Source organism: Rhea americana, unplaced genomic scaffold, assembly GCF_003343005.1.
Source record: "Rhea americana isolate MKP2758 unplaced genomic scaffold, rheAme1 scaffold_25, whole genome shotgun sequence".
In the NCBI taxonomy this organism is placed as follows: domain Eukaryota; kingdom Metazoa; phylum Chordata; class Aves; order Rheiformes; family Rheidae; genus Rhea; species Rhea americana.
Window position 1 is genome coordinate 518,887 of NW_028186368.1, and position 21,627 is coordinate 540,513.

The 21,627-nt window shown below is 34.6% G+C and overlaps 1 protein-coding gene across 1 annotated transcript in view; it reads left to right on the top strand.

The window, feature by feature from the left end:
* Positions 1-21,627, top strand: part of AK9 (adenylate kinase 9) — a 72,585-nt gene that overhangs the window by 8,500 nt on the left and 42,458 nt on the right. Inside the window, exons 7-17 of the mRNA XM_085306974.1 lie at positions 1,250-1,423; positions 2,181-2,306; positions 5,145-5,219; positions 6,702-6,800; positions 8,813-8,952; positions 9,041-9,221; positions 9,685-9,829; positions 16,149-16,294; positions 17,190-17,346; positions 19,719-19,833; positions 20,256-20,323. Of these exons, the coding sequence (XP_085163100.1) occupies positions 1,250-1,423; positions 2,181-2,306; positions 5,145-5,219; positions 6,702-6,800; positions 8,813-8,952; positions 9,041-9,221; positions 9,685-9,829; positions 16,149-16,294; positions 17,190-17,346; positions 19,719-19,833; positions 20,256-20,323 (1,426 nt within the window). The remainder of the gene's footprint in view (positions 1-1,249; positions 1,424-2,180; positions 2,307-5,144; positions 5,220-6,701; positions 6,801-8,812; positions 8,953-9,040; positions 9,222-9,684; positions 9,830-16,148; positions 16,295-17,189; positions 17,347-19,718; positions 19,834-20,255; positions 20,324-21,627) is intronic.

The following is a 21,627-nucleotide window of genomic DNA, read 5'->3' on the forward strand; positions in this document are numbered from 1 at the left end:
TTGGATGTGAGGCYGATTGGTTTTGTGCAATACAGCTAAACTCTCTTGTCAGTCAGAATAGGGTGCCATGTCCAAATGGCCCACTGGGACAGGCCTTGGGCCTGTGCTGTTCTCCAAACTATGCACAACTGTTCACTAGAGAGACTATTAGCTGGTCCAGACAAAAACTTTACTAGAATCTATGCAGACAAGATAATATATATAATCATGAATCAAAAATAAAGGAAGAAATGACACTGTAGATCATTCTGGGAATAATGAAATACTATTATTAACAGACTGATTTATAGAAATCTTGTCTTTCCAAGGAAAATGACAAAAGATGCACCTTTGAAAAAAACCCCATATCTGATCAAATTTCTCATTCCCTATTTCAAAATGTGCTGTGTCGTATAGCAGTGACATCAGTTGTATGACTCATCCTTAARGAGAAACACAGAAATATCCCAAAGTATAATAATACTTTAAGAGATACCTCAGGTGGTGAGTGTAGCATTGTGATAGTAGTTATAGCATTATAATCACTGCACAAGCATTGCTAGTGATGTGATAGCTTTATTTTTCCTCTGTAGAATTCGATTTTCCCCTTCTGTCACAATCTGAATTTAACAACTATAATGTTTTGTTTTTATCTTAGGTTTCTCACATTATGTCTGGAGGGTAGGTGTTAGAGATTGAGAAGGGGAAAATGATTGTTTGTTGTTTGTTGTGCCCTCTCCAGTCGTTTTTTTTTTAATAGAAAGACCTGTGCTTAATCTTGCAGAGCTCCAAACTGCTGAATACCTTTAACTTCTGACTCTATGGTACTATGTTATTGGGTGATAGAACAGCTCAGGTGAAAGGCACCTAGTAAAATGGATAGCTTGCTCAAGACCAAACCACTTTGGAATGGATTGCAAGAGCAATCGCAAACCTATCTGTAAAAGACTTTTATCCATCAACTCCACCTGCATATAACTAGCATGGCAAAATGTGCTCAATCAGTGGCTACCCTCCTGATATGGAATATAAAATGCTGATGGGGTAGACTGTGCAAGTGATTAAGTCTTTCTTTAATACTTTATTTTTGCACTGAGTAACTTTGCTGCTGTTGAAAGTTTTCTATTTACCTTGGAAGTTATTAGAGAAGTTGTTTATGATTCCAAATATTTGTCAAACAGCCCCCTATATTCTGCAGTTTAAGGAAGAAATTAGTATTATTATAGCACTACAATAAACATGCAATTTCCTCTTAATCATTCCTTGCTAGTGTTCAGACTATGACTTATGCCAAAGAATATCTGGACAAAGACAGCGCCCTGATTCAGGGCACATATATCAGAGGAACCAGTGGGATCCTAATATTATTGAAAAACATAAGGAAATGAATGATCAGCATAAAGAGGAGACTGAGGAAGAAGAGGAAGAGCAGGAAGAAGAACTGGTAACTACTGCTAATTTCTGAACAGTGCAAAGTATTAGAATGTACTCTAAACACAGCAGAACAAATTCCAATATTCTAAAATATCACCATATTGTGTTATTAATTAATATTGCTCAACTCTAATCTTCATTAACTTTCTGTTCCACCTTAAGAGGTTTGGGATAATGTTTAAATGGTGTTTTTAAATGGCAGCAGGTGGTGGTTATTATACAGTTTGGCCTGGATTCAACCTCTGACTTAGAAGACACTAAACTGTTGCTGTAAGTTGAAAGTGTATCAGGAGAAAGGTGACTCTGTTGTCTTGTTTCTCTGTTCTTCTGTAAGCATCTGTCATTAGTCAAGTTTGGGGATAGAATACTAAGCTTTAGGGACCTTTGGAATGAACAAATACAGGAATTCTTAGTTTAATTTATTGTAACATGTTTTTACTAGTATTTGTGGAATGTTGTCTTGTTTTAGTGTTAGAATATTACAAATAGATTCTAGTTTTCTCATTAAAATTTTAGTTTTGCATTCATGTTGGATTGCACTGGTTTATAAAGCTGGCCAAAGACTTACCAATGCAAATTCCAGATTCCTCTCAATTCCTAGCAAATGCACTTCATTAGGACACGGATCACCATCAGCTAGCTAATAGTCATTGCAGTATTTTATCTGGAAAGCTACTTTATCTATCTACTTTTGAGTATAGACAAAATTTAGTTTAATGCTTTATTTTGTTTCTATATCTTGAAATATTTAAATTTTCATTCTTCAGATTGCAGAAGGTTCACTTGCAATGTCAAGAATTTTGCCTCAGTTAGTTCAGAGGCCTGAAGATATTCGTGAAAATGCAGAGGAAAGAGTTCAGATATACAAGGACATAATGCTCCATCCTTTAGAAGTAAGAAAAAGCAAAATACTATGATGCTGCGTAACAGAATATTGTTTAAAATACCTTACAATATTTCCATGCTTTTTTTTGAGTTTGAGATTTATTTTAGGGAGATGGACATGTGTCATGGACATACTTGAAGCATATCATGACTATTAACAGAGTCCATTTAGCATGCAATCCTATAAGGCATCTGCTTTCCATAGTCATTGCCTTTCACTCCAACAGATTTCGCTTCTTCATCTGCTTCATTGCATGCAGTTTTATATATCCAGTAACTARCCCATACATTTGCTTTATCTTCTGTTTGATTTCTACAGCCTTCTACTTGGTTATTTTTCTGTCTAGGCCTAAGTCTTGATTTTTTTTGTTCCTCTGTTTTTTCATAATCACTTGCACTGGGTTTATAGGATGGTCTAGAGCATTTTGCATTTCTTTCTTTCTCTGTTGATGAGGGRTGACTGCTGACATTCTATGATATCTCCAAAGAAGGACAGAATAAACAGCTGCTTGCCTATAGTGGCAAGTGTGGACTGTTTGCCTACACTCAGCTTCCCCAAAAATAGAGAATTTTATTTATTTATTTATTTACAACTTTGCATGCTTTCCAGTGTTAYGCATGTTGAAGTTTCAAGAAAAGTGCTCACAAGACACAGAAGGTAACAGTTGTTTGAAGATATGGCTCATTGGATTAGCTTTTCAGTTTCCATTTTAAAAACAGATGTCATAAGCCTCCATTTTATTGTATGATAAATGTAATAACTTGGTATGGTGATCACAGATACGAGAATATTTAAACACTCACAAAGGGGAATTGTAGCCCTCTGAGATCACAAAGAGTAAAGCATTGATTTTGGAATCAGAATGACTGACTAGTTTTAGTGTTGGTATTTTTAGTAAACATGTCTTTGGCAAACAAGCAATCAAAGATCTTGTGAAAGGCAATGATCATGCTGGTCACCCTGTAGTTGAGCTAAATGAGGAAGTACCTGTGTTTACCTTTGTTTAGCAGTAGTTGAAATGGGGGTGGGCATTTTCAAACAGTGGCCCTGATGATATCTGGTCAGAAGATAAGTTACAGAAGCCAAGAGGTTTCCCCTGAAGTGATTTAAAACAGGGGTTTAGATATTCTTGGTTGGGGGTCAAGCACCAAAGGCAAAAGAGAAAGTGAGAGCAATACTAGTAGCCTGGGTTTGGTAGGAACAGAAAGAAAGGGGAAAAATAGGTAATTTATTTTGAGAAGAAGCATGAGAGAAAAACACACTTGAAATTATGAGCAGTGACATTGTTTCCTTCTTTCCCTGTTGGTTTCAGAGAAGTTGTATTAACTATGTAAATTTACTAAGAGAGGGTACAAAGCCATAATTTATTTGCTTTTTCTACTCATGGTACGAACAACTGGAAAAGCCTCATGTTTGCTGTGCACTCTACCATTATTGTTTATGTCAATTACCCTATGAATTAGATAAAATTATAAGTAAAATTGTGTAAAACTGGTATAATGCTGTTCTTTGCTAGAGGAACAAACCTGTTACTTCTATGAAGGAAAAAGCAGAATATATGATATCCTGAATCGTTATAATCTTGTATGGACTGTTCTTTAGTTAATTAGAGGAAAGTTGTTTAGATTGAAAACCGCTAGCTAAAAAGTCTTTCTTAGGCGGAGTTAGTGATTCACTAAAATATTAAATAAACATAGGAATCTGTTGTTGGCCTAGTTAGAGGTTTAGATGATTGAATTTTTAAAAGACTTATAAACTGTCAACTTTACACCGGACTAGGGTAGATGGAAAGACCTTTGGAGGACAGACTTTGATTTCTAGGATGAAAATGAGTAGAAATAAATGTGAAATATTAAAGCTAGGGAGGAAACTGAATAAGCAACTACAACGTGAAATAATCGGCTAGACCTCAGTACTGCAGGCAATCTGGGAATCTAGTTAATTGTAAACTGAGTCAATAAATATGGTACTATTGCACAAAAGAAACGTTATGGATGTATTAATAAGACCATTGTATGTAAGAGAACTCAAACTGATTATAATTTTATGTGTAGATCAATATTAGAAAGAAGTGATCAATTGTTATCTACCAAAGATAGGGAAAAAAAAATGTTTAAATTGTAGCATTRGAGGCTTAAGACTAGGTGCTAGGAAATGCACTCTGGCTATAAGAGTAATGAATAGGATACTTATGAAATTTGTAGAGTCACCTCAGTAGCCTTTTTCATAGATGAGTTTAGACAAATATCTATCAGGAATGGAGGGAGTGTTATTGATCCCCTTCCAGAGATAATGACAATTGACATGGGAGATCCATTTTAGTCTATGATGTCTTGTTTACTGATAGGAAAATTAAAAATAAGAAAAATCAAATATATTGCTTAAGGTTTACAGAAATTCAGAATTGGGACCAAAATTAAAACTTTGATGTCATGGCTGGTATTTCCAAGATACCTGTTACTTAACATTATCACCACTTCTCACCAGAGAATTAAGTATTGACAGTAATTAGACAGTTAGAAATTGAATTCATACATGAAATGTTAATTTATCTAGATTATTTGTAGCTATTTTGACTTTGGCCTAGGTTGTCTAATCTGATTTTTGAACCCATTGTAACTATAATTTTGTAATTCTCTCTGTATTTATTGATCAGTATTAAAATAGAAGTTTCCTGGCACACAATTTTATAAGTCATCAGAGTAGTGAAAATTGGTTGTCCACAGGAAAACTTGGAGTCCACAGGATTCCAACTTTTGATATTTATAGGAACAGAATGAGCTCGAATGTCATTATCTGGTTAAGTATATTCTCAGCTGATGAACATGTCTGTATTCTTAAACAGGACTTGATGGCTGAGCAGGATTCTCAATATCTTATTGAATTGGATGGAAATAAGCAATCAAATGACCTCTTTGCAGTAAGTAAACTATGCACCAGCTTAAATAACTTCAATTAGAAAAGAATTATCAGTTTTGTAGATTTTTTTCTAGTGTTGGCAACATTCTAAGTTGAACATAAAACTCATTAAATTATAATCACAAACATCACCTTTGAAATGCCTACTTTTGTTGTTATGTTAAAAAAAGTCAAAAGGTTCACCACTCAGCCCAAGTTTCCATATATGTTACACAAGAATATTTACAGACAGGCTACAAACTATTTTGTATTGTATCCATGTATTTGTCATGCTTTATAACCTGTATTAGTGTCAAATACCGTTATTAACATGCAAAACTAAAACATTCTCRGTAAAACATATTTACAGAATTGGCTTGATGTGGTGGTGCCTTAATTAATAAAGGAATTTTTATGGTCTTTGGTATTTTTTTACAGTTAAATAGAGGATAATCTGTTCCTTTTTCCCTTTTCACAGAAGTCTTTGTTTCTATGGATTTTTAGCTCATGACATAACAAATTATTCTACATATTAAAGATTACATTGATAAATTTTGAAGATAAATAATTTCACCTTCTATCTCAGAAATAAAAATTGTTTTAAATTAGGATGTAAAGTGTAGGATTGAAAAAGGAGAATCAAGAGATTGTCTTTGATGTAGGAAGTGAGTTGCCCCTGGACTTTCCCATCCCTTGTTGGAAAGGAATTGAATCTGTTACAATTCTGCAAATATTTGATTTTACAGTTAGCTTTATTATCAAGAGTAGTCATACACACAGAGAAAAAGACCTGTTTTTTAGAGATAAAAGACAAAATTGTTGAAAGACAAAATTTCATTATTTATAATCTGTTTGTCAACATCACAACAGAAGAGTTATACTAAAGACTGTACAGATGTTTAACAATTTCCACCATTTTACCTGTGAGTAAGGCAAAAACGTATTATGAAACTAGCCCAGTTAAGGCAAAATTTGCTCTTCTATTTCAAGAATACTTGCGTTCAAGCAAGACTGCATTCAAGAAATATTTCAGTTAAATATAATATCTTCTGATTCTCATTGGCAGACTTCTGGATTAAATACTTTAAAAAATAAATATCCCGAAGTTGTATTATTTCCAAGTCTGCATAATAATCTGCTCTCCTAAAGATATTTGTCTCCTTTTCCAACCCTATTGGCACAGAGTGGAGCTCATCTGCATACTTCCACTGCTTAGTGGAAGAGAATCCTTCACAGTCTGACCCTTTGGAGGGTTGGGATTCACAGCAAAGGAAGAGGTATGAAGGCTTTGATTCAGCATTTTGCACTGTCTTTATCCACCAAATAGCTTGTATGAGCTGAGCTGAATAACAAACATGGCCCAAGCTAAAAATTGGGCCTTAGTGTATATGTGGTCATTATACAAATAATAAAATTAAAATTAAAAAGAAAAACGTTTGGGGTCCTTTCAGATCACAAAAGTAATTTTGATTAGTACTTACTCTAGAGTTATTTTTCTCTTCAGTCAGTGATAACCCAACTTCAATCTATGGGTGTTCGAAATGCAGCTCCTATAACTAGACTTCAAAGTCAGCAAGAAGAAACATTAGAGGGACTGGAAAATGTAAGTATGTTTTTTTTTTTTCCTAAAATGTAATAATTATAGAAATATATTTTTTCCTGATATGAGCTTATATTTCTTTCATAGCAAGAAATTTGTTTTATTGTGCAGTAAGTGCATTTTTCAGTCTTGATCTTTCAGAAATGTGGATTTAAAACAACCCTGGAACTGAAATCCAGCTAAATCTCTGTGAAAAAGTTATCTTTAATTAAAAAAAAAAAAAAAGTTTCATCATTATGATAAAATTTTGAACAAAATGATTGTTTTAACAATGGAATGAGAATGAATTCCTTCCAGAGAAATAAAGAAACTTTATCTAAAGGATAATAATCTCTGAAGCTGACTGTTATCTCACAGTCTCAAATCTTTTCCTGAAAGAGAAATATATCATGCTAATACAAATTGAGCAATATCCTGCATAGCTGAAAACATACACATTTTATTTTCTGTAATTTATTAGAAATAAGACAAATTAGTGTAGTATTTTGCTTGAATCATAGCAATAATAATTTCTGCCCCTTTCAAGTAAAACATAAAAACAGAAGTGCCTGCATACATGGTTTCACCTATAACCACTTGCAGTTATCTTTCTCATTTCTTCACCAAAACTTCAAATATATAAATGGTACTATAACTGAAGATACCCCACTGATTGTGGTTATGCTTTCAGAGCATTCTTTTTTCCCCATGCCCACCAAATTCACAGGTGAAGGATTTTCTGTGCCAGATTATGTCTGTATTTAGTTTGTATGTTTAGTAATTGTCAATGTGTCTATTAATTTGATCCATGAACTTGTCAACTTCTCTCTTGAGCTGATGTAAAATGTAGTATCTAAAGTATCCACCCAATGGTCAAGGAGTTCTGCAGCATACAGTATACATAGGATTATCTCCCTTTGTGTTGAACCTGCCACCTTCTAACTCACTGTCCTCTGGTTGTTGTTCCACAAGAGGCAGTGAATAGTTTTGTTCTCTGCATTTGCCCTCTTATATCACCCATGATTTCAGACTTCCGTCTGATTCCTGTGTACCTGTGTCTTTTTTTGTACTGAAGAGTTTCGGACTACTTAATCTTTTATCTTGTATGAAAATCTTTTTCTAGAATCATATTGGTCAATATGATGAGTCACATTACCTTTCTCTGGAACTTTCCTGATCCTGCTATATACCTCTTGAGATGAAGACACCAGAATGCCCACAGCAGTAAAGATGAGGCATAGATTTATATATAAAAAAGGAAACTTTATGTTTTATTCTCTTTTTCCTAAACATTCCTAGCATTCAATCTGTTTCTATGATTACTATTGGTCATTGACCAGCTGTTTTCATGGAACTGCATATTTTAACTCCAAGATCTATTCCTGAGCAGTGAAAGTCAACTYGGAGTTCACCATTGTTTGTGTATAACTGCTATTTTAATGCTCAATTTCGTAGTCTCTTCTTCAGTCCTTCTTCAGTTCTTCAGATCCAGCACTTCCCTGTACTGCTACGAATAATTTAATGTCACTATAAACTCTGTGACTTACTCACTATTTAACTTCTTTAAAACCTCTATTAAACATATTCCTATCAGTTGACACTTCTGCATACCTAAAAGAGGTATTTTGGCCATTCTATTGCCCCTACCCAGATCTTTGTCCTTTCTTCATCCCCTTTAGAAGAAATAATCTTGGYCTTTTTCTCTCTTCTTCAATAATTGATTGAGTTGTATCTCTTCCTTTTTTAAAAAACTTCTGAAAACAATTAATGAAGCCTACAAGAGCTACTTTAAGTTATATGCTTTAGGTACTATTTTTATGAAATAAAATGTAAAAGCTAAATAGTTTCTCCTTAAGATTGTCTTGCAATTCTGAAAAAAATACATAGTTTTAAAAAAGATACTAAAAAGCGTAATTTTTAAAAAAATTTTGTTGTTTTCAGGCAGAATATTCCAAAAAAAAATAAATTATGTAGAACATGACAATACAGATTTAGAAAAAAATTATAAATACTGTTATTACTGTTTTAATAAACAGGATGAACTTTTCCGGGTTCTGTCATCCTGCAAACTAATAGCAAACAGATACCGATGGCGGAGAAGCAGGTGGGGACAAATATGTCCTGTTGCTCTTAAGGAGGGTGATATTGTAATGGGGATCCCAGACTTGGCTGTCAGGTTAGTGGCATTTGGCACTTTTTATTCTTATTTCTATTTCATAAGATAACTGTCTATATTTGTTGACTTTGTTTTGTTTTGTTTTAAGTTTTCTAGGCAAAATGTATGTACTGTCATCCTCAGAGGCATTGAAAACATTTATGTTGAATCCTCGGCCTTACCTGTTACCACCAATGCCACTTCCTCCTTGTAAAGTACTAGTATTTGGTCCCCCGTTATCTGGAAGAACAACCATTTGTAACCTGATTGCAAACAAATATAACGGAAAGGTGGGTATGTAAATGTATTAGGTAACAAGGAGATCAGCCTCAACTGGCCTGGGAGCCAGTTGTCACTCTTATTCATGAGTTGACTCTCTTATTCATGGTGGGTCATTAAAATATACATTGTAAACATACAGCCTACAAAAGAAACATAGTAATTCAGTGAAATTCACTTATAGAAAAGCATTTAACTTTCAAAAATATTTTCTCATTTCTCCTCTGTGTGAGATACAGACAAACATCTGTGTCAAAGTTATTTATCTTAGCATAAGAATATGATAAGTATCTTTTGTATCTAAGATAATTAAATTACACTGCAAATTGGAAATTACTTTATATAGAACAAACTGTGCTTGAACTATATGTAAATTTGCAGAGCTTTTCCAAACTCATATTACTGTATAGCTGTTGGATTAGATGCCTTATGTCTCTTCTGTAATATTTTTATTTTTTCAAATAACTTCATTAGGTTCTTGACATGGCCAAACTCATTCAACCCTACATGGAAGAGTCAAGAGAAAAAATCTTAGAGAAAGTGCGAAAGGATACAATAGAAACAGCCCTAAAAGCAGTGAAAACTAGATTGGAATTCGAAAAAGTGTCAAAAGAACCAGGTGAATAAGGTGTTCTATGGTCTTTGAAGCTATCTTATGTGTTTAATTTATTTAACTGAAGCGATTCCTCTCACCTGTAAATGTTTCAGACTTCTTTAAAATATTATAGAAGCTGTTCTAAATATTATGTGTTAAATATGAACTGAAAGATCATGAAGTGAAAGCAATAGCTGAGTAGAACTCAATGCTTTTGATATTATTATGTATAAGTATCCTGGAGCTGAGAGTCACAAGCAYGTGAGAAGCTTTATGAGCTCCTTTTGAAAGTGCTAATAATTTGGAATCACAGAATCAGGGAATGGTTGAGGTTGGAAGGGGCCTCTGAAGATGATCCTGTCCAACTCCCCTGCTCAAGCAGAGTCACTTAGAGCATGTTGTACAGGATCCTATCCAGACAGCTTTTGAACATCTCCAAGGACTGAGACTCCACCACCAATCTGGGCAACCTGTTCCAGTGCTCTGTCACCCTCATAGTAAAGAAGTTCTTCCTCTTATTCAGATGGAACTTCCTGTGTTTCAGTTTGTGCCTGTTGCCTCTTGTCCTGTTGCTGGGCACCACTGAAAAGAGTCTGGCCCCATCCTCTCTATACCCTCCCTTCAGATATTTAAATGCATTGATAAGATTCCCCCCTCAGTCTTCTCTTCTCCAGGCTGAACAGTTCCCAGCTCTCTCAACCTTCCTTATAGGAGAGATGCTCCTGTCCCTTAATCATCTTTCTGGCCCTCTCTCYAGTAGTGCCATGTCTCTTGTATTGGGGAGCCCAGAACTGGACCCAGCACTCCAGGTGTGGCCTCACCAGGGCTGAGTAGAAGTGAAGGATCACCTCCCTCCACCTGCTGGCAATGCTCTGGTGTATTAGCCACTCCTCCCAGTTTTGTATCCTCAGCATACTTGCTGAGACTGAAGTCTGTCCCGTCATCTAGGTTTTCAGCTGCTTACCTTTTAGATCTTAATGAATTCAAGAAATATTTTGAAAAGGCAAAAATAAAATATTCTTTCARTATTTTTAAACAAAATTTGGAATTTCTATTTCAGATGAATTTGGGGATTTTTTTTTTTAGTTATTTCTTTTGAAATTAGAATTTTCCATTGAAGGCGAACTGCCTTTTCCAGATAGCTCTTGTTTTGGTTCAGATGGACAATACRGCCATTTTGCCTTATTCAACTAAGCAAAGAACCACTGTATTTGACTTACTCATGGGTAGATACATATCTAACGAGGAGATACTATATTCTTCCAGTGCTATAAAACATAGAAGCTGACTGTAATACAAAAATAAATTTGATATTGTGATAAGAAAAATGGTGAACTAGAAAACCAAAATCAAAACCCCTTAATGGTGCTATATTCCAGATTCCTATGTATGTAAATGCTTTCAGGGACAGAGATGTGTAACTATATTAGGATTAATAAGAAATTGGAGAAATTTTATTTGGAAGCAATTTTAATTGGAAGCAATTTTTCTTTTGCTTAAAGTTTTCTTCTTTACTTCATGTGGAAATATAATAGGATGAAGAATGTAAATTGGCAAAGAAGATGAGAAAGTTTCTGAAGGGGAAATCAAACATTTTATGGAAATTTGTATTTAGAGCTAGAATAGCTATCATAGAAAACATTTTCTATTCCTAACAATAAAATCATTTAGTTAATTAGCTAGTAAATTCTGCATTTACGTAGGGTTATGAAATCACTAAAAATTGTGCCAAAAGCATGTATCTGTTTAATTAGGTAAAATGATCCCTGGACTGTCCTGAGTGTTCCTAAGTCAAGCTCAGGAGTAGACAGTGAGACTATTTTTGGGACCACTATTTTTGGGAATTAGTTGTGTGCGATCAGAGCAGATCAGCAAACTGAAGCAGTTGGTGCTAAGGATTTGGCATCCACGTCCTGCATAGGGAGCTTTCAGACTAGCCATAATCTGATCCTATGTGCTGAACACCTATTAGTGTTTATCCATCTGCTTATAGAGCATATCTCCTGGTTTATTTTCATCTGGAAGGAATCCAGTTTGTATGTTCCAAGTCTGGTTTGCCATGTGCACCAAAGCATTTTAAGTGGGAACGATCAGGAGATTCACTTAAAAAATATTCTCCTCTTTCAGACTAAAAAGGTCATGTAGATGTACCCAGAAGGTCCCATTTTGTGAATGCGCTCATATGACATGCAACTCAAACAGAACTTCATTATACTCAGTATAAAACTCACTGACTACAATGCCACTATGCGTTCTACCCAAAATTTAGAAAGTGAGAGGGAAAAGTGTATGGGGGTATAAAATCTGTTGAGTTCAAAAGGTGTTCAGGACTTGTGGGATTTTTTTTAAAGTCTTGCTTGGCTTTTGTCATATTTCTATTCTCTTTTTTTCTTAAAGGGAAAAAGGGGCATATAAATACTGATACTGCTAGAACCATTTGTATCTCACAGGCTGATGGGTATTAGTCTTGCCTGTTGCAAGGCATGGAATAGTGCCCAGGAGGTGTATTGTGGGATTGCATAGACTGGGAGACTGGGATGAAGAGAAGGCTGAGATATAGCTGTTTTAGTCAGATGGATTTTGTGGTGAAGTACTTGTATAAAAAAAGATTTTTTACCGATCTAGTTTTTTATGAATTTAATATGATTCCATAACTATGGCAGATTTCCAAGAACTTAGTAGTGACAAAGAAGCAGATGGTTCTGAAGAAACCACTAAATCCAGAGAAGGAATGAACTTGGAAGAGCAGACTACTGAGGTAAAATCTGACATCACCCAAGAAGGTAAAAAGTAAACCTTAGCTATTTTAAAGCTTGTCATTCCATGCTTTCAGAGTGCCTTACAGATTAAAAAATGTTTCCTTGTTAATAGTATTGTTATTCTGAGAAACATAAAATGAAATGGTGAATTCTGTCATTAAAAGATAACCTGGGTTAGTTAAYGCATTAATACTATGACTCTATACAAGGAGAAAAAGTCCCACTAATTTTTGTAGGAGCTGGGCAGGTATTCTGAWGAAAATTTTGGTATTTTCATGTATATATCTTTTTATAGTATCAGATTTTTTCAGCAGTTCTTAACAAATAAGGAGAAATGGTGTTAGTTCACAAACAAAAGACAAAATGAAAAGAGGATCTGAATTCAGAAATAAGAGCTCTTGCCACTTGAGTATGAGGAACTTAAAAGTATGCTAAATTTAAATTATCTGGGACAAGGAATTAATGTTTTAAAAAAATAAAGTTTGAGGTGGGGAATTTAAAAAAATTTAAAATAACTATATTCTTAACTAGTGTTCTAATGTACTGCATGCAAGAGCACAGCAAATGAGTGAAGTTTAGCTTGAAGAAAACTACTGTTCTATCCAAAGCAAGTATGGAATCAAATGTGAGTATGACATGAAGAATGCCTCTTGAGTTCATCTATTTTCATGCAAAAAATGCATAGGATGCATCAACAGTCCAGCTRCTACTCACATAATTTGAAGGGCTCGGCTGATGGCAGTGAAGTTGARGCTGATGAGGTTCAACAAGGGCAAGTGCAGKGTCCTGCACCTAGGGAAAAATAACCCTCGGCACCAGTACAAGCTGGGGGCCGACCTTCCAGAGAGCAGCTCTGCAGAGAAAGACCTGGGAGTGCTGGTGGATGACAAGTGGACCATGAGCCAGCAATGTGCCCTTGTGGCCAGGAAGGCCAATGGTATCCTGGGGTGCATTGGGAAGASTGTTGCCAGCAGGTCGAGGGAGGTGATTCTGCCCCTCTACTCAGCCCTGGTGAGGCCTCATCTCGAGTACTGCATCCAGTTGTGGGCTCCCCAGTACAAGAGAGACATGGAGCTCCTGGAGGGAGTCCAGCGTAGGGCTACGAGGATGATCAGAGGGCTGGAGCATCTGCCCTATGAGAAACGGCTGTGAGAGCTGGGCCTGTTTAGCCTGAGGAAGAGAAGACTGAGGGGGGATCTTATCAGTGTGTACAAGTACCTGAAGGGAGGGTGTCAAGGCGATGGGGACAAACTCTTTTCAGTTGTCKCATGTGACAGGACAAGAGGCAATGGGCAGAAAYTGAAGCACAGGMARTTCYGCCTGACCRTGAGGGGGAATTTCTTCCCTGTGAGAGTGACGGAGCACTGGMCCAGGTTGCCCWGRGAGGTTGTGGAGTCTCCTTCTCTGGAGATCTTCAATGCCCGCCTGGATGCAACCCTGTCTACCATGCTCTATGTGACCCTGCTGAGCAGGGAGGTTGGACTAGATGGTCTCTTYCAACCTTACTGATTCTATGATTCTATGATTCTATGAAAGTTAATTGGCTTCAAGTACATGTGATAGTCAGTGTTCTGTTGGTACCAAAGAGTTGTGTTCCTGTTTCTTCTATGCTTCATTTCTCAGTTAAAATGTTTCATTGTTTTGACATAACTCATTTATTATCAAATTCTCTTTTCTCTTAATTTATAGTAATTTTGTATAGTACAAGCAAATGATTTATCATTGTAGTAGCCTAATAATATGCATACTGAAACATAGTTTTCAGGTTGACATGGACCATTAGAAGAACATTTGCTAGCTGTTATTTCTGTGAACAGTTTGCATGCACAGATGTCTTAGGCAGTATCTTCCAGCCTCYAATGTGCAGTTATCCCTAAAAAAATACCTTATTAATATCTTTCATAGACATGAAGAAAACTTGAAAGKGTGAGTGTTTGTCATTCATATGATGATTCCTGTTGTGAACAGACTGAAACAATAGCTCCCAAAGATGTRAAAAGTGTTGCACATTTTAATAGGCTCTAAAGTTCTAATGTAAAGATTGTTTGCGTGCTAAAAATTGAGAAMATGGAAGCAATGTTAAATACAAAAATAAAGGCCTCTCCCGTTCTTCTGTTTAATTCAATATACTTCTCAAATGTAATTCTTTTTCTAAATTTGCCACAGAGTATCACCAGAATGCTGTAGATACTAGAGGSTCAGCTATCAAATTTAGAATTATCTTTCCACATGATGCATAATACCTTATCCATAATATTAACAAGTACTGTGTAGAATAGAAATGTCATTGAAAGTTCTATAATTACTTGAGCACTACCTCAGTTTTAACAATGTAAAAATATATTACTCAAGAACTACCAATTATAGAATGACAAATTATAGCAATATATAAACTTATTGTGCTTATCAGTTTCACTATTTTTCTTGAAATAGTGTAAGATTATATTGCTCTGTTCATTTGTAATTAAGCAGAGAAATCTCTGCAAAAATATTATAGAGTTGCCTAGATGCATTTCTTTGTCTTTTTGAAAAAAAACTAATGGTGCTTCAATCACATTTTTTCTTTAATATTATGAAATTGTATACCAGCAAAAACTATTAAGAGACACCACTGATGAAATATCTATTTCTCAAGCTGGAGAGGAGAGGTAGAATATAGGCTCTTTAGCTATGAAAACTGTAAAATCTGATTTTTTTTTTTTTTTTTTTTTTTTTTTTTTTTTTTTTTACTGTATGTAAACACTTAACAAGATAATTGACTTTTTCCTAGGGAGTTACTTGCGAACTTGAAGTTACTTGGTGAAAATAACCTGACAATGTGTAAATTTATGCATGTTAGAAAATATCAACAAAATCAGTGTAAAATATTGGTATAATTACAAAAAGCATGCCATTTTTTCCAAATTATATTCTTCACATAATAATTACTGCATTTGCTATAATCAGTTCCTCACTGAATTATGCTCTCATTTTATCAAATTGGTATGTAAATAGTGAACTAACTCTAMTATTCCCTCAAAAAATTTTTGAACAATTACATTACATTGTATCAGCAATTAATAATCAAATATCAATCCAGTACGAGTGATTTGTGCATTTTAGGGAATGTAAGTTTCTTGACCATAGATGATATGCTATCTTGAACTATGATTTGTATTAATTTTTAAATTAATTTGGTCARGCTTTTGAGTTAGACTTCCGTGACAAATTCTCAGGTGCTGCAAGTGAAACAATATTGAAACAATATTTCATTTAGTGATAAAAAAAAATACTGTTACAGTTTAAAGGTTTTTTTTGGAATGAGACAGCAGAGACAAAAAAATCTAACAAAATCATTACGAAATACTCTCCTGAACTTCATTTAGAGGGACTGTTCTTTGATTCGTTCTCAATATTATTTTGTAAGATTGCTTTGCCTTATAATGTCTACTACTTTCTACTCTGTGGTGGCTACATTTAGTGGCCAAGAAGTTATTCCTGAGGAGAGGATATTTAGAATACTTAAGAAATTTGTGAAGTGCTTAAAATAAATCTATATTAAAAGCATGGTATGTAATTTTTTTTTTATGCAGCTGCAGCAAAAGAATCATTGTTAAGAATGCCAGAGATAACTTCTGACCACCCAGAAGTTCAAGCAATGGTAGAAGAAGCTGTAATAAATGTGTCAGAATCTGAAATAGTGCTATCACCTGAAGTATACGCTGAAGTATTGGAGAGAGCTATTGCAGAGGTAAAACYACAAGTACTACATAACAAAGCACTTTCTTTCTAAGAGCTCCATGTAACTGTTTGTTTATTATCAATACATATTGTTARTTCTTCGATTTGATCAATCTGGTGTGTGTCACATAATCTAAAAAACTTACATAGGACTGAGGAGAGRTGGAACAAGATCATGAAAGACAAAAATCTATTGAGGGACTCTATATGCCTACAAACCATTTCTGTCTCACAAAGTTTCTGAGCTACAAGCTATTAAAGGCTGGGAGAATTATCTGAGAGAAGTATCACTGTACTCTTGCCCTATTCTTACACTCTTAGTCACTTTTAAAGATAAATTACCACGCTATATGAATCTTTGCTCTACCTTGGTGAAACTGTTCTTATACAATACATTCATCACCTTCTCGCTTATTTTGAAAAGTATCTAATTTATTATTTAAATTTGTCTAGCTTGAACTTGGGAATCTTGTTGTCACATAATATATCACATAATGAGAACTATGGAATTATTTCTTCATTAAAAGAGTGTTAGTGTATTTCATCAGTTTGGTCATAGAGCTCACCACTAGATACAAGTGTTTGTGGAAAGAATTGTATTTGAAGGCTAATCCAAGAATCTTGGATTGTTTTAAATTTGTTCACTGGTTTGTAAATCTCAAAACTGAAATCCAAATCATTTGCAGACAACCTTAAAAAAATTCTAGTATGTTCATCTCTTTTTAAAATGTTTTTATTTCATTAAGACATGTAAAATTATAAATGTCTTATATTTTATTAACATGAAACAACAATAGAGAAAGACTTATAAAGTTTAGAAAATCATTTTGTACTGTACAGTCTTTGTAAACAGCTCACAGGCTGTATTTTTCTTTTATATTACTGTCTCCAACTTCTTATAACAGCTCACTAAGAAGAACAAAGACAGGTTTCCTGGTGCTCCAGAAAAAGGAGGATGGGTAGTGGATAACTATCCTCTGTCAGTAGATCACTGGTCAGCTTTATCAGAAAAAGGACTTTTACCTGACACTGTTGTCTGTCTGCAGGATACAGAAAACAATGGTTAGTAAATGCAAACTAATGAAACTTATAATCCTTTTTCCTTTCTATTTTGATATCTGTGTATAAAGTATACTTGCAAGAAAATTCATTTTTTATGTCCCATTTATGAAGTTACAAGCATCTATGAAAAGTGAACAGAAGGATACACTGAATCAGTGAAGGTACCCTCCATTTCTTACAATTCAGATGAAGGGAATTAATAGAATGAAAACAGGAATGTTTTATAAAAGCAGTAGAGAAATTTCTACATACTCCTATTTATAATTATCAGTGTTAGTAAAGATCACTGGAGTCTTGTATTTCTGGACTCTTGTATTTCTGGACTCTCATATTCTGTGTATGGCTGGCCACTAGGCTTGCAAGTTGGCTTGTAATCAAATTTCCCTGCTTATAGTTGGGAAAAAAAAACTAACAAAAAAAAACTTGATGAACTTCCTATCCAGCTGGATACAATAGCTTAGTACCCATGAATTCAGGGGAAGGGATTTTTGCTTCAGCATTTCAAGCAAGAAGGAAGATTGGTACTAAGTATGAAAAACTAAACATATTCAAACATTGTTAAAAGTTTTGCCTGTCAAATCGTGTCTTAATGGATTATGCCTACTTGATTCACACCACACAGCAGACTTCATTGCCTTGGGCAATGTGYAATCATTACCTGTTCAACCCAAGTTCATTATCAAAATGCATTTTAGTATTAGAAATTCCCCTTCAAGAAAAGAATATGTCTATTCTTACCCAGACAGTTCAAGAAAACTCAGTAACTACCTGATATTAGAATCAGTCCAGACAGCTTTTCAAGCCCTTGTCCCTGAATATAAAAATCAACATGGGCAAATCAAGCTTACAAAGTGTTCTTCAGAACACAAAACTTCGCAGTATTCCTCAGGGAAAAGAAAAAAAAATTTTTTTTTGAAAATCTGGTATCAGCCTTACAAAATTATCCTCAACTAAGCTACAGTACCCAACACTAGTTGGTCACATAGCTTTGTGAAATTTTGTAACATCTTAAACATCTTCAGCTCAGAGCCTTCCAAATACGGCCAGAGCTTGTGTACAGACTCAGTTCAGACTGGACCTTTCTATAAAAGTTCTAGATCCAGTGTTTATCAGAAAATCACATTGGTTGTTCCTATCATTCAAGAAGATCCTGTCTCAGATGCTCCAGAAAACTTCAGGACTCATTTAGATTGAATTTCCATGCCCAATCTTCCCTTTCCAGAAAACATAAGAACTTCAAAATGTCCAAGAACCTAGTTTGTGGGACACTGTGCCTTGTCCTTTCTCACAACTCTTTTGCATAAGAATATCTAGGAAGAATTATCTCAAAACATATATTAAAAACAACCAATTTAAAAACAATATTTAAAAAAATCCCTTCATTCAGCTTTCGTCTTCAAAAATATGCTTAATCAAAAAAATCAAAAAATCTGTGCTATTCACACAAAATTATCCTCTGCCTCAAATCAACAGCAGCTCAATGTTTCTAGCAGTTAAGTAACTTGTTTATCATAGCTCAAATACAGATAAAAATATTTTATGTGAGTTGACTATAGTGAACACATGAAGCGTGGGAGGAACGAGGATGAGTAAGATAAGGTGGAAGAGATGAGCATAATGTCTGCTTTAGGGAGTGGCTAAAGGTCTAGCTTTTTGCTTATGGCTGTGTTTCCTTGAACTTAGCTATTTTGTCTTTTCTTCTTCCTTATTTTCCTTTCAGCAATTTTGTTAATTCTTTCTTTCTTTCTTCATACTTTTATCTCTTAAATAATGATGATGTTCTGGAATTTACATTTGCACAGCACTTTTAATCATTACTTTGTACTCCGCTCCCTGAGCTAGCCTAAATTAACRTAACACCACTGATATAAACAGAGTTTGGCCAATCAGCCATATATTATAAATCTATTTGCCAAAGTAAATAAATCCACAGAGTTCCCCATAGAAACAGCATATTCTTTATTTCTGTCAACCTGCTGCAGCACTATAGATATGTAGAGTCTTACACTTTAATTAGAATTTTGTTTGTTCCTTCATAGTTTTCTTTATACACGTACACACCAAATAAATGCCAGAGTAACAGACAATGTAAAGGAAATGTAAGAGAAATCTTTTAAATGCTGTCTCCCCTGTATAGCTTCCATCATAACCTTTCTATATCCGGGACTCAGTTAGACTCCTGAAATTGAAAACAAAGCTCTAAAACCTTAAAAAGCAGCATTATAATGGCATTTCAGTGGTATATATGCCTTTAGGGGCTCTAAAAAGAAGTAGCTAAGTTGTCTATCATTTATTAAATCATTTGCCTATCTCAAAGAGTTTTAATTTTATGCAGCTTTATAAAATCTAGTGCTGTTGTATAACTATTGCAGGAATCTGTTTACTACACAGACTGTACTTAGCAAATAAGGATGAAATTGATGCTAAGATTTTGAAAAGACTAACAGATGAAGCATTAAAAGAGAAAGAAGAAGAAGAAGAAGAAAGGTAAAATATACTAAATAGCTGATTGTTTAAAATGATCACAAAAAATTCCAGTCTTACTTTGTGTTAAGGATATCAGTGCATTTATCAAGCAATACAAGTGTACTAAAAAGTACATTAAGACTGATTCTGATGTATTTGAAATAATCYAATGTATGTTAATTTGAGAAACAACTCATTTAGAACAGTGCTTGTGGTGACAGAAGATTTTCTAGCTAATGTGTTTCCATCAGCCCCAGGCTTTTTTTTTATTATACAATAACATTTTGGAGGATAAAATATTTTCAACTTCTGTTTGGTACAAACCAAATTGTATTTCAATTTTCAACAGTATTTTTCCATATCTTTACTTTCATTTAATATGTTTGCAGTTTGCTTCAGTAGTATTTATACAAATCTTAAGATGAGTAATCTTTTGATTACAGAAGAGAAATGCAAGAGATACTGAAGCTAGAGGAAGAGCGGCAACGTCTAGAGGCTGCTGAGGAGAAAGGTGAAAGCAAGTATCATTTGACTTATATTTTATCTAATTATATGTTTCAAAATGTTTAGCAATTTGATTTTTAAGCAGGTTTTAGTTTTGAATTCCTTCTTATATTCAGGATCTGGAAAAATGACTTTGTATTGCTGCCTTTGATCCCTTGACTGATTAATTCACCCATTTCTCTGTGTCATTCATAATAGTTTGTTAATCTTTTTCTCTGCCTAGTCCCTAGAAATCTTTCACTGTAGATCACCAACTCATGTTTATCCATGGACTCTTGTGTTCCAGCTGTACTGAATTATTTATTGACTGTTGACCCTGAAATACATGAAACTATTAATTAGCTTTGTCAAGATCTATTGTGTTGTTATTTCAGCAGATATACTGTGGAAAGTAATTTGATTCTTTCCTCACACCACATTATTTTGGTTGATTGTTTCACAATGATTAAGGAGCCACTCACTATCTAGAACTTGARTATGGTGCTTTTGTCATTGCAGATGAAATAACCTGTGTCATCCCTTGAATCTATTTCATAATGTTTCTCTATATATCCATATGATTGTATGGAGAACCACCAAAATGGTAGTTTTGGTAACCATTACTTATGTTTTATGGATTAGTGAATTTCATACGTTAAGGGCATGTCTTTCATATACATTGTTTTCAGGAGGACAGGGTCACTCTGAGACTGCATTTGAAATTTACATGAAAAATAGCCTCAGAATTCCAAATAAATCAATTCATCAACACATTTTTAACACTTCATGGCTATCATGTAAGCTTTTAAGTTCCATATAATAAGTATTTTTAGGACTTTGTTCTGTTACTAAATAAAGATGTATATCAAATCATCTAGCATTGTTATGATTTTGGATGAGTCTGAAGGGCAGAAGTTGCTTTCTCTTCTCTAGTAACTTTTCCAAGTGGGTTATTAACTGTATTGAAACTTCCTACTCATCAAAATACCTATCCCCTCTCAGTAGAACACTCTACTAGAACTTAGGCAATCGCTAGTCAGAAACCCACAAAGCTGTCTGAAGGAGTAGCCTGACAAAACTTCAGCCTGAAGCATTTAGAGTGGAACAGAAGTTTCTGCAGCAGTGGCTCTGTTAACRTGTTAGGCATTGCTGAATACAGTAGGAACATGTATTAGGAAATGCTGAATCTATAGCCTGGTAGAGGCAAGGCTGCTGCAGGTCAGTGGCCCAAGGTCAAGTCAGCAGTGAGTCTGAACATGTGTTCCCAGTTCCCCTTTCATGCCCTCATCCCTCTATTTTCCATGCTTATTCTGTCTCAGTCTACTTTGATTC